At 42.0% G+C, this 11,369-nt stretch overlaps 1 protein-coding gene across 2 annotated transcripts; it reads right to left on the bottom strand.

The window, feature by feature from the left end:
* Nucleotides 1–4,818: 4,818 nt before the first annotated feature.
* Nucleotides 4,819–9,545, bottom strand: LOC115177652 (zinc finger protein OZF). Of its 2 annotated transcripts, none has more exons than XM_029738590.1 (3): nt 9,118–9,545; nt 8,313–8,433; nt 4,819–7,254 (listed from the first exon to the last, which is right to left on the bottom strand). In XM_029738590.1, exon 3 carries the CDS (start codon nt 7,176–7,178, stop codon nt 5,709–5,711), a length of 1,470 nt encoding a protein of 489 aa, XP_029594450.1. In that variant the 5' UTR covers nt 7,179–7,254; nt 8,313–8,433; nt 9,118–9,545; the 3' UTR covers nt 4,819–5,708. The 2 variants fall into 2 exon arrangements, with proteins under 2 accessions (XP_029594450.1, XP_029594451.1); XM_029738591.1 differs by lacking the exon at nt 8,313–8,433 and having other exon boundaries at nt 4,819–5,678; nt 5,713–7,254.
* Between the last annotated feature and the right edge of the window lie 1,824 nt (nt 9,546–11,369).

The following is an 11,369-nucleotide window of genomic DNA, read 5'->3' as shown; positions in this document are numbered from 1 at the left end:
CCTAGTGGTTAGAGCCTAGTGGTTAGATCGTTGGACTAGCAACCGAAAAGTTGCAAGATCAAATTCCTGAGCTGACAAGGTAAAAATCTGTTGTTCTGCCCCTGAACAAGGCAGTTAACCCACTGTTCCTAGGCCGTCATTGGACATAAGAATTTGTTCTTAACTGACTTGCCTAGTTAAATAAAGGTTAAACAAAAAAATATAATCTGCACGCGCCACCCTAGAGTTAACCTCCTTGACAGGTGCCCTGCTTTGGAATCTGTACACATTGCATTCAAGTGTCTTTTTGAGGCGCAAAGCACGCTTCTTCTGCCCCAGCAGACACACCCCCAAAAAAATCTGAATTAGCCCCAGGAGGACATTCCCCCGTTGACCTACTAACGCTCTCTTCCAAACCTATCAAAAAGGCTCTGATCTTACATTTAGCCTCACCTCTACCCAGTGGAGCTCGAAGATCTATTGCATCACATTTCAGCGCCCTTTTTTGCCTATTTTATTTGGACACTATTGCATTTGAAAATATTTAATCTGGCAAAGTGTCAAATAAACAATATAGCGGGTTCATAAAAGCCAACTCACTGACCTAAAACAGGAGAAGCCTGTTACCTTTTTAGGAACATCTCTACCAAGAGAACTTAACAAGAACTGTGCTATTAACATAAGTAATGTACATATCTACACCAAACACATTGGTTCACCGATCCACCGGAGCGGACTATACACAGCATACCATAATGTTCTGAATAATGGCCAAGTCTACCTCGCTCCCTATTCCACTGAACCGCTTAGGCGTGACAAACACAAGTCCAACATTTATCGGAAACTGTTAAACTACCTGTTCACTACCCTGCTGCTCTCCGGGGATGTGCAACTTAATCCTGGGCCTAACATCACCGAGCCAGCGATACTCACCGGAGTGGAAAGCAGGGGGTGGCCTCGTCCACAGATCATCGCCGCTGTGGAAGTGGGTGAGTGCTATCGTCCCATGGTTTCTCTCGATTCACCCGGCTCCAGGATAGATTTTAACTCTTCAAACATACCCAAGCCGCTATATGCGATCCCTGACTTTGCTTCTGGTACGCAAGTCGTTTTAATTAGTTCCCCACATCCAGTGCAAGCGGGAGGGATTGTTGGTTCCGCTACCGAACTGCCCCTAATCAAAACGGCCTAAACCCAGCTGTCAGAAAACACAGAAAATTTAACTTTTTTCAATGTGTCAATCACTCTCGAGTCATCTGGGACCCACGGGCTAAGCCCAAGGGACTACTAGGAGGGCACTTGAACATTCGTAGTGTCATTCCAAAAAGTGATCAAATTCAACATCTACTCACAGACTCCAACTTCCTCTGCCTCTCAGAGACATGGCTCCATAAAAACTCTCCATGTGCTGCTTTGATTGTGCCTGGCTACAATGTTTTCAGGAGAGACAGGATTGAAGGAAGAGGAGGGGGTCTGATGATTTACATTAAAGAACATATCCGATGTAAACAAATTGAGTGGTCATGTGATAATGAACTAGAATGTATTGGCCTGAACGTTACACTGTCTCCCCAAATGTCTTTTACCCTTATTGGAATGTATAGACCACCTTCCACCAAAAGTGTGTTTTTTGATCAGTTTAATAACATGCTTAGGGAATGTGATTTTGGGAAGGAGGTCATCTTAATGGGAGATTTTAATATTAATTATGAAGACAAGGCTTGTAGGAAAACCCTCAAACGGATCACTAATACCTTTGACCTTACACAGCTCGTTAAAGGGCCAACCAGGGTGACTTGTTGCTCTAAAACACAGATTGATTTGGTGTTCAGTAATAAACCAGAGAGAGTGACTAAATCATTCAATATGGTTACTGGGCTGTCTGATCATAATTTGACACTTATAGCCAGAAAGTTGTCTAAGATCAGGTTTAAGCTCTCTACTGTTAGAAAGCCGGATCAACTAAGAATACCTAAGAGTGAATTAAACTATTTTGAAAACGCAATTAATGGAATTAACTGGAATGATCTCTTGTCCTATACAGACGTGGAAGCTGATAGTGAGGTTTTTCTATCCACAATCCAGGCTACAATAAATGGTTTCCTAAAGAAAATCAAATCCAAACCTGGCCAAAAGAGCACTCTTCCTTGGCTAAATGGAGAAATTTGGAAATTGATGAAAGAACGAGATTAAGCTCTAAAAACAGCCCTAAAATCCAAATTAGAGCATGACAGACGTAGGTTTACCATGTTGAGAAATAAGGTGATGAAAGAAATCAGACAGGCCAAGGCAAACTTTTTTATTAACATAATTGGTGAGGCAAAGGGAAATTCAAAATTGATCTGGGAGAATCTAAAAAAGTTAACAAGGAAAGACCATAGTAAAACTGCAAAAAGACTAGAAATCATGGTGAATAACAATCTAACACAGGATGCAGTCAAAATAGCAATAGCCTTCAATTCCTACTTTATTGACTCTGTCAAGGTACTGACACAGAACCCCTCCACTGGTTTATTGGGCTCAGTGCTAGTGAATGACGCTCAACCTGTCTTCATCATAAGGGAGGTTTCTGAGTCAAAGGTGAACAAGGTGATTAGCTCACTAAAGAACTCTAAATCCAAAGATGTGTTTGGGCTGGACTCTACCTTTCTTAAAAACTACAAAGAGTCACTCATTGGCCCCATTACTAAGGTCACCAACACATCTATTGGTCTGGGGGTGTTTCCAAGGGTATGGAAGTCAGCCATAATAACGGCCATCTTTAAATCGGGCGACCCTGCTGACGTGAGTAACTACAGGCCCATTAGTATACTACCTGTAGTGTCGAAGGTTGTTGAAAAGTGTGTAGCAGAACAACTGATTTCCCACCTCAACAACAGCCCCTTCACATTACACTCCATGCAGTTTGGCTTCAGAGCGAAACACTCCACAGAAACGGCCAACTGCTTTCTTCTGGAAAATGTGAAGTCCAAGATGGACAAAGGGGGCGTTGTTGGGGCTGTGTTTCTGGACCTAAGGAAGGCTTTCGATACTGTTAACCATGAGATTCTCATCACAAAATTGTCCAAGTTCAACTTTTCCCCCGATGCCTTGAGATGGATGAAATCATACCTTGAAGGCAGAACTCAGTGTGTCAGAGTGAGCAATGAGCTGTCGCCCACTCTTAGCTATGATGTGGGCGTGCCCCAAGGGTCAATACTGGGGCCCCTCTTGTTCAGCCTGTACATTAATGATCTGCCTTCCGTCTGCACTGGGTCTGAAGTTCAAATGTATGCAGATGATACAGTGATATATGTGCATGCAAAGAGCAAACAACAAGCTGCACAAGAACTCACTACTGTAATGGTCCAGGTTACAAAGTGGCTCAGTGACTCGTGTTTGCATCTCAATGTGAAAAAAAACTGTTTGCATGTTCTTCACAAAGAGGGCAACAGATGCTACTGAGCCAGATGTCTATGTGTCAGGGGAGAAGCTCCAGGTGGTATCTGATTTTAAGTACCTTGGCATCATACTTGATTCCAACCTCTCTTTTAAAAAGCATGTGAAAAAGGTAATTCAAATAACCAAATTCAACCTAGCTAATTTCCGATTTATACGAAATTGTTTGACCACAGAGGTAGCAAGACTGTACTTCAAATCGATGATACTCCCCCACTTAACATACTGCTTGACTAGTTGGACCCAAGCTTGCTATACAACATTAAAACCTATTCAGTCTGTCTACAAACAGGCTCTCAAAGTGCTCGATAGGCAGCCCAATAGCCATCATCACTGTTACATCCTCAGAAAGCATGAGCTCCTGAGTTGGGAAAATCTGTTGCAATACACCGACGCATGTCTTGTATTCAAGATCCTAAATGGCCTAGCTCCCCCTCCACTCAGTACTTTTGTTAAACAGAAAATCCAAACATATGGCAGCAGATCCACAAGGTCTGCCATGAGAGGTGACTGTATAGTTCCCTTAAGGAAAAGCACCTTTAGTAAATCCGCTTTCTCTGTGAGAGCGTCCCATGTCTGGAATACACTGCCATCAGACACACATAACTGCACCACATATCACACTTTCACAAAATGCATGAAGACATGGCTAAAGGTCAATCAGATTTGTGAACATAATCCCTAGCTGTGTATTGCCGCTTTCCATGTTGTCTGTTGTCTGTAGCTTGTGAGGTGCGGAAACACTTTGTTTTTATGGATTTTGTCTTGTTGCTTTTTGTTCTATGTTGCTCTGTCTGTATGCTACATCTTGCTTGTCCTATGTTGCTCTGTCTTTATGCTATGTCTTGCTTGTCCTATGTTACTCTGCGTGTGCTCACTGTTCTATGATTGTCTATATTGTAATTGTTTTTAATAACCTGCCCAGGGACTGCGGTTGAAAATTAGCCGGCTGGCTAAAACCGGCACTTTTACTGAAACGTTGATTAATGTGCACTGTCCCTGTAAAAATAAAATAAACTCAAACATGTATAAATTGCATGGGCATTAATGATAAGGATAAATAAAAGGGAGGACTGGGTGGTGGCAGAGCCATATTACTGTACTATCGAGTTGGTCCAATGCAGTTCTGTCTGAACGTTCTGAGAGCTCCACCTTCTCCATAGCTGAATAAAGGCACTGACATGGTAGCCGATCTAAAACCTCAGGGCGGTGGTAGTTGACGATGTCATCTCTAACAGGTATCTAGTCTTCACATAGAATGATGTGGTTCTTTACAACAACGGTGTGATTCACATAGGAAATGTACAAGTATAAAATGCATGAATAATATTAGGTGCGGTACCAAGATTTAACTGTGACTGAACTGAGGAGTCAAAACAATAAAAGGTCACGCACACTCCATGTAACTCAATGATTTTAATGAACCAATGTTTCTGTACACAGTGTCTTAAGTCATCTTAAAGCAGATAAAAGTATATGAGGCTATTTTATTCCATTTTTGACCACACCTCAATTTAAAAAGCCATTTTCTATCGAAAAAAAAAGGTTAGTATTTCATCTATTAAAACTGAATTCAGAATCTGTAGAGCTGGATTCAGGCACAGATGCGGGAAAAGAGGTCAATGGAACGCAGGACGCTGTGACGGCGTCATTGGCTCACATTCAACAAATCTGATCTAACTAAAGTGGATATATTAATCAAATCCGTCATGTGATTTCTGTAACAGGCCCACAAAGTGGTTACTTTAGTCCGATTTAGATATATTTCTCTGTTTCCTCTGCATAACATTTCTGAAGTTGTCCCTTTTCCTGTTTAGAAGAAGTAACTGCTAACTCCTGTTCTTATGAGCTTGTAGCATACACAAATCGCTGATGGCAGTCAAAGTCCTTTTGTTACTATAATGCAGTTGATTGGTGATGATGACATGAACATGTGTTGGGGGTTGACATCCATATAAGCATTATACTCCGATTTTTACCTCAACATATAGTGAGGGGACCATGAGGAGATTCGGGATCTTTCCCCCATGGCATCTTTCTCCCACCTGTGTCCATGGCATTTCTATTGTTTTGGTCGAGTTCCATCCATCTCTTTACCGCATATATATAATAGATAGGTGTCATAATTTCCTCGTGCTAGAGTCGTCCAGCAGCGGAACTTTGGACTTTTCTGAGTTTATAGAGGGTTCTGGAACTGATCCCGGGGAGGGATATGGATCTGGAACTTTGTGCTGTTCAGAATTTATCGAGGGTTCTGTTACTTTGGGCTGTTCAGAGTTTAGAGGGTTCTGTTACTTTGGGCTGTTCAGATTTATTTGAGAGTTCTGGAACTGCTGCTGGGGAGGCAGATCTGTACACACGTCACCTGCTGCGTGTGATTTCTGGTGCACTTTCAATGTTCCTGTTCTAGCAAAGCTCTTTCCACACTCTCCACAGATGTATGGCTTCTCTCCTGTGTGTGTTCGCATGTGATCTTTCAAGTGTTGTGAATGAGCAAATTTCTTCTCACACTGATCGCAGATATGAGGTTTCTCTCCAGTGTGTATTCGCAGGTGTGCTTTGAGTTGTTGTGAATGAGCGAATCTCTTCTCACACTGATCACAGACAAACAGCTTCTCTCCAGTGTGTGTTCTCATGTGTGATTTCAGGTGTTGTGGTTGAGTGAATTTCCTCTCACACTGATCACAGCTAAATGGCGTCTCTCCTGTGTGCGTTCGCAGGTGTTCTTTCAGGTGTTGCGAATGACCAAATTTCTTCCCACATTGATCACAGCCGTAAGGTTTCTCTCCAGTGTGCATTCTCTGGTGAACTTTCAACCTTCCTGATTCACGGAAGCTCTTCCCACACTGGTCACAACAGAAAGGTTTCTCTCCTGTATGAGTCAGCTTATGTTTATTCAGGGTTCCTGACAGAGCAAAACTTTTCCCACATAGGTCACAGCTATAAGGCTTCTCTCCTGTGTGTGTCCTCCGATGGTTAGCCAGGGTATGTGATTCAAAGAAACTCTTCCCACAATCCGCACAGCTATAAGGCTTCTCTCCTGCATGTTGTTTTCGCTTGTGCTTTGCCAGGGATCCCGGATTGACAAAGCTCTGCCCACACTGATCACAGACATACGGTTTCTCTCCTGTGTGCGAACGTTGGTGGCTGGCCAGTAGTCCTAACTGAGAAAAGCTCTTCCCACACTTCTCACAGCTGTAGGGTTTCTCTCCAGTGTGTGTTCGCTGGTGTCGGATCAGATTGAAGGCTACGTTAAAAGTCTTCCCACATACATCACAGCTATGAGGTTTCTCTCCAGTGTGTGTTCTCAGATGAGTTGCCAGGCTTCCTGACTGAGTGAATGTCTTCCCACACTGATTACAGCTGTAAGGATTCTCTCCAGTGTGTGTTCGCTGAGTCACTTCCAACTGTCGAGGCTTCCCAGCTTCATGGCAGTCTGCAGCGTCCCCGTCACCATCAGACTGGCTGGGACTCGAGGACACGCTGCTCGATGCACTGGAGCTCATGGTTACATGTCTACCATCCTCCTGTATACCTCTGATGTCCTCTTTCAGTTGGAGTAACCAAGAATTTGAATCTTCATTTTCCCAGATTTCCTCCATGATTTGACGCCGCAGCGTGCGTTCACTGTTTTCTTTCCCTTTGAACCTATCCTTGGAGCCTATTCCACAACGAACGCACAGGTAACATAAGTTGTCCTTGGTTAGAGTGTATAAACTCTGTTCCAGTCCATCCAACAGCTTGTCCCTCTTTCGACTCATGTTGTCCTGCTCATGTGGCAACAACAGCAATGCAGTCAATGGAAAGACAGCAGGAAGTCCATACACTTTAGATGACCTGTAATAGAAGACAGCAGGAAGTAAATGAACTGTAAAAGACAGCAGGAAGTCCATACACTTTAGATGACCTGTAGTAGAAGAAGGATAGTGTCAAAATATATACATCCAATACTTCGATGCTTACTGATAACACGTTACCAATTGAATATTTCCACAGCATTTCAACTTTTGATGTGAAACCAACATGCTGTTGTAATATCAATTAATGCTTTTTATGTATATTGTATGTTTATATAACATTTATATTTAGGCTATTGATCAACACTTTACACTCTAGCCCGTAAACGGGTTGAAAATGGCAGATTAGGTCACTGATATGGGAAACCATTGGAACACAGTGGCTGTACAGTAACATTGTATACATGTCAGAGCTCAGCGCTGTATGAGATTCAACTGATAAACGCTCTAAAACGTGAGCACCACACAACAACATCTCACCCACATCCCTCCTGATAATTGGGACTTCTGCGCATTGTGTTGTCTGAGTAAGGGGAATGCGGTAGATCAAGAGGACTCGATGTGTTCTGAGATGTTAAGGGTTAGAATAAATACCGCTCTGATGTCATTCATATAAGCATCTTGGAGATGCAGGGTGAAGATGGAGATGCAGGGCTGGGTTACAAACAAGAAAACTACAATTGCTTGCTTCAGTTCCTCAATGGCAAAACTAGGAGAGCTTAAAAAAAAAAAAAACTTAGATGGCTCTTTCGTTGAGTCAAAGTGCATTGAAATGACTTAGTAAGTGTGCACACATTGAAGAGGTGTGTGTCCACTTGGAGACACCAGTTAGTCCTCTTACTGAAACCCTTGTCATTTTGGGGTCTTAGTTGCACCTACCCTAGCCCTTGATCCTGACTCTCAGTTGCATTACACATAAGAGTAATTGGATGAAGGCATCTTCTGTACAGGGGAGTTTTGTTAATAGCCCTGATGTTTGGTCTGAACAGTAACACACAACACTTACGGTAAGGTTTCGGAAGCATAAGGACCTTATCTTTCATATCATTGAGAAATAATAAATAAAATGTTTAAAAAAAAGGTTAAATTGATGCACACCTTTATAGGGTTTGTGTTCCCACACGGCCATATCTCCATGTTACAGCAGCGTGTTTACAGAAAACAGACGGAAGACAGCGTGGACTACATGCTCTAGTTAGCTATATGCATCTCCGAACACCTGTGTGTACACGGGAAGACGGAAGCCACAAACATAACCGGTTAAAACAGTAAGTGTGTATTTTGCATTTGTGAAATTATTTTGATGTGATATGAAAGTCGAGAGACTTGTTTCTAGAACCGTACCGCAATTGAGCATCGATTCACATTTATATGTAGTATTTGGCTTCCAGAGCCAATTCACCCTTTAAAAATAGAAGATGTAAGGTGCTTTAACTATTGAGTAACGTTAGACTCCTTTAGTCCAATACTGAGCTACACCTACCCCTAATTGAGCATGAATATTCTAATTATTTTCCTGAATGTATCCAGAGTATTTTAGGGTGTTATAATGAGAGGACCATAGATGTTATTTATATAATACTATCTACTGTATTCTGTGTAGCTACGTTCTAATCATATATTCTAATATCTAAAAAAAAAAATGTCTGTAGGGAACCATTTTAAGGGAACGCATCTCATTTCGTGACGTAAATTTAATCAAATCGTCTCTAGAACATTACTATATCATACGTGTATAATAAAATAACAAATGTTGAGAAGCTTTGCTTGAATAAGACACAAATAAACCTTCCACTATTCTATAAAGACGCATCCAGTAAAGTCATGTAAATTTACCGCACATATTCATTGAGTTGGCGCTGCCTATTTAACTTAGTTAGCTAACGATAGCATGCTAACTCACCAGCAGTAAAAGGCCAAGACCAACGTTTCCACGGGATGACCGTTACTTTCGTTGACGTTCAGATTGAATTGTCGTTGCTCTTGAGGTCAGTTTGACGATGTACTTTATAAATCGAGTGTATGAAGTATGCCCAGCACAGAACATTTGGTGAAGTATCGCCAGAGTCGGCCGGAAGCGAAGTGACATCCGCTTGGCTATCGCCACTTCTTCTTCTATGATATAATGGCGGTCCGCAAACCAACGTTAAAGGTGCATGCCGCCACCTACTGTTCTGGAGTGGGTGGTCAATCACGGTTTACAACATTTCTAAATCCTTCTACCTAACTCAGTATTTCTGAGAAAATAAAAAAGAGCCTACTAACTTCTAATAGACCCTCCCCTATCCCCCAAATCCCTTCCAACCTCAATGACCCTATACTTCAATCTCTTAAACACACTTTCAACAATATAACAACACATACTCCACCGTTTCATCGACCATACACTCGAGACACAAACCATTCCCATGCTTGCCAAACAGATGTAATGACAAGTTCCAAGTACAATGTCCAAAGTGCAGTCGAGCAAACAACACCTCTTCCTTTGCATCTTGGTCCACAACCTTTCTTTAGAGGGCATATAAATGCCAGCCCTTGGGCTCAGAGTTCCATCTCTTCTGCCACACATCTATCAAAATGGCTCTGATCTTACATTTGTCCTCACTTCTACCCAGTGGAACATTAATATCAATTATATCTTATTTCAAAGCTCTTTTGGCTAACTGGTCTACAATTACATTCCCTTCCACACCCGAATGTCCTGGGACCCAGCAGAGTCTCACTAATACACCCATTCTCTCAATTCTCCATAATAACATTAATACCACCAATAGTAGGTCACTCCTATTAGATTTACCAAATTATAAACTATTCAATACAGACAGAGATCCTGAGCATACATTGTTTTACGCCGTATATGCAAAGGCATCTCACCTGCCTCCACTAGTAAAGCACAGATGTTGATTGTCTGGTAAAATCAACTGATCATGACCTGGGGCTGTATATCCACAGCCTATTTGTCAGAAGGTGAGTGTAGCTGGTGCCACGCCCTGACCGTAGAGAGCCTTTTTATTTCTCTATTTGGTTAGGTCAGGGTGTGATTTGGGTGGGCATTCTACCTTATTGTATTTCTATGTTGGCCTGATATGGTTCCCAATCAGAGGCAGCTGTCTTTCGTTGTCTCTGATTGGGGATCATATTTAGGCAGCTTTTTCCCACTGGGTTTTTGTGGGATCTTGTTTTTGTATAGCTGCTTTGAAGCCTGCAGAACTTTACGTTCGTTTTTGCATTTTGTTGTTTTGACGGTGTTCATTTTAATAAAGGGAAAAAAAATTACAACCACGCTGCACCTTTGTCTCCTTCTTACGACGGACGTAACAGCTGGTGCATGAAGTCAGGCGCAGGAGAGCAAAATGAGTGAGCAACGTATTTTACTCATAATCAAGGCACAAGGTAAGAAATACACTTGACCAAATACAAACGGTAAATATTACGCACGGGTGAATACAGCACCCGGCAAAAAAACAGCCATCATGAACCGACATGAACATAGAAACAATCACGCACAAAAAAACATGGGGGAAACAGAGGGTTAAATACATGAACATGTAATTGGGGAATGAAAACCAGGTGTGTAGAAAACAAAGACAAAACCAATGGGAAATGAAAGGTGGATCAGTGATGGCTAGAAGACCGGCGACGTCGACCGCCGAATGCCGCCCGAACAAGGAGAGGGACTGACTTCGGCGGAAGTTCTGACACTATTAAGGCTGAACACATCTCAAATCGACATCTAAAGAAGACTCAATAGTATCTCTTTTCTTATATACATTAAAACCTGTTAGGGTATAGGGGGCAGTATTTTCACGGCTGGATAAAAAAATGTACCCGATTTAATCTGGTTACTAATCCTACCCAGTAACTACAATATGCATATACTTATTATATATGGATAGAAAACACCCTAAAGTTTCAAAAACTGTTTGAATGGTGTCTGTGAGTATAACAGAACTCATTTGGCAGGCAAAACCCTGAGACAGATTCTGACAGGAAGTGGATACCTGATGTGTTGAATTGACTTTAAGCCTATACCATTGAAAAACAAAGGTGGTGAGGAATGTTTTGGCACTTCCTATTGCTTCCACAAGATGTCCCCAGCCTTTACAAAGTGTTTTGAGTCTTCTACAGTGAGATCTGACCGAATAAGAGCCTTGG

This window comes from Salmo trutta, chromosome 38, assembly GCF_901001165.1.
Source record: "Salmo trutta chromosome 38, fSalTru1.1, whole genome shotgun sequence".
Lineage (NCBI taxonomy): Eukaryota > Metazoa > Chordata > Actinopteri > Salmoniformes > Salmonidae > Salmo > Salmo trutta.
The sequence above is the reverse complement of the archived record's forward strand: the minus strand, read 5'-3'. Positions and strand labels throughout refer to the sequence as shown.

Bases quoted from the DNA above. Each gene is read 5' to 3' on its own strand.
- LOC115177652 (XM_029738590.1), bottom strand. From the start codon at position 7,178: ATGAGTCGAAAGAGGGACAAGCTGTTGGATGGACTGGAACAGAGTTTA.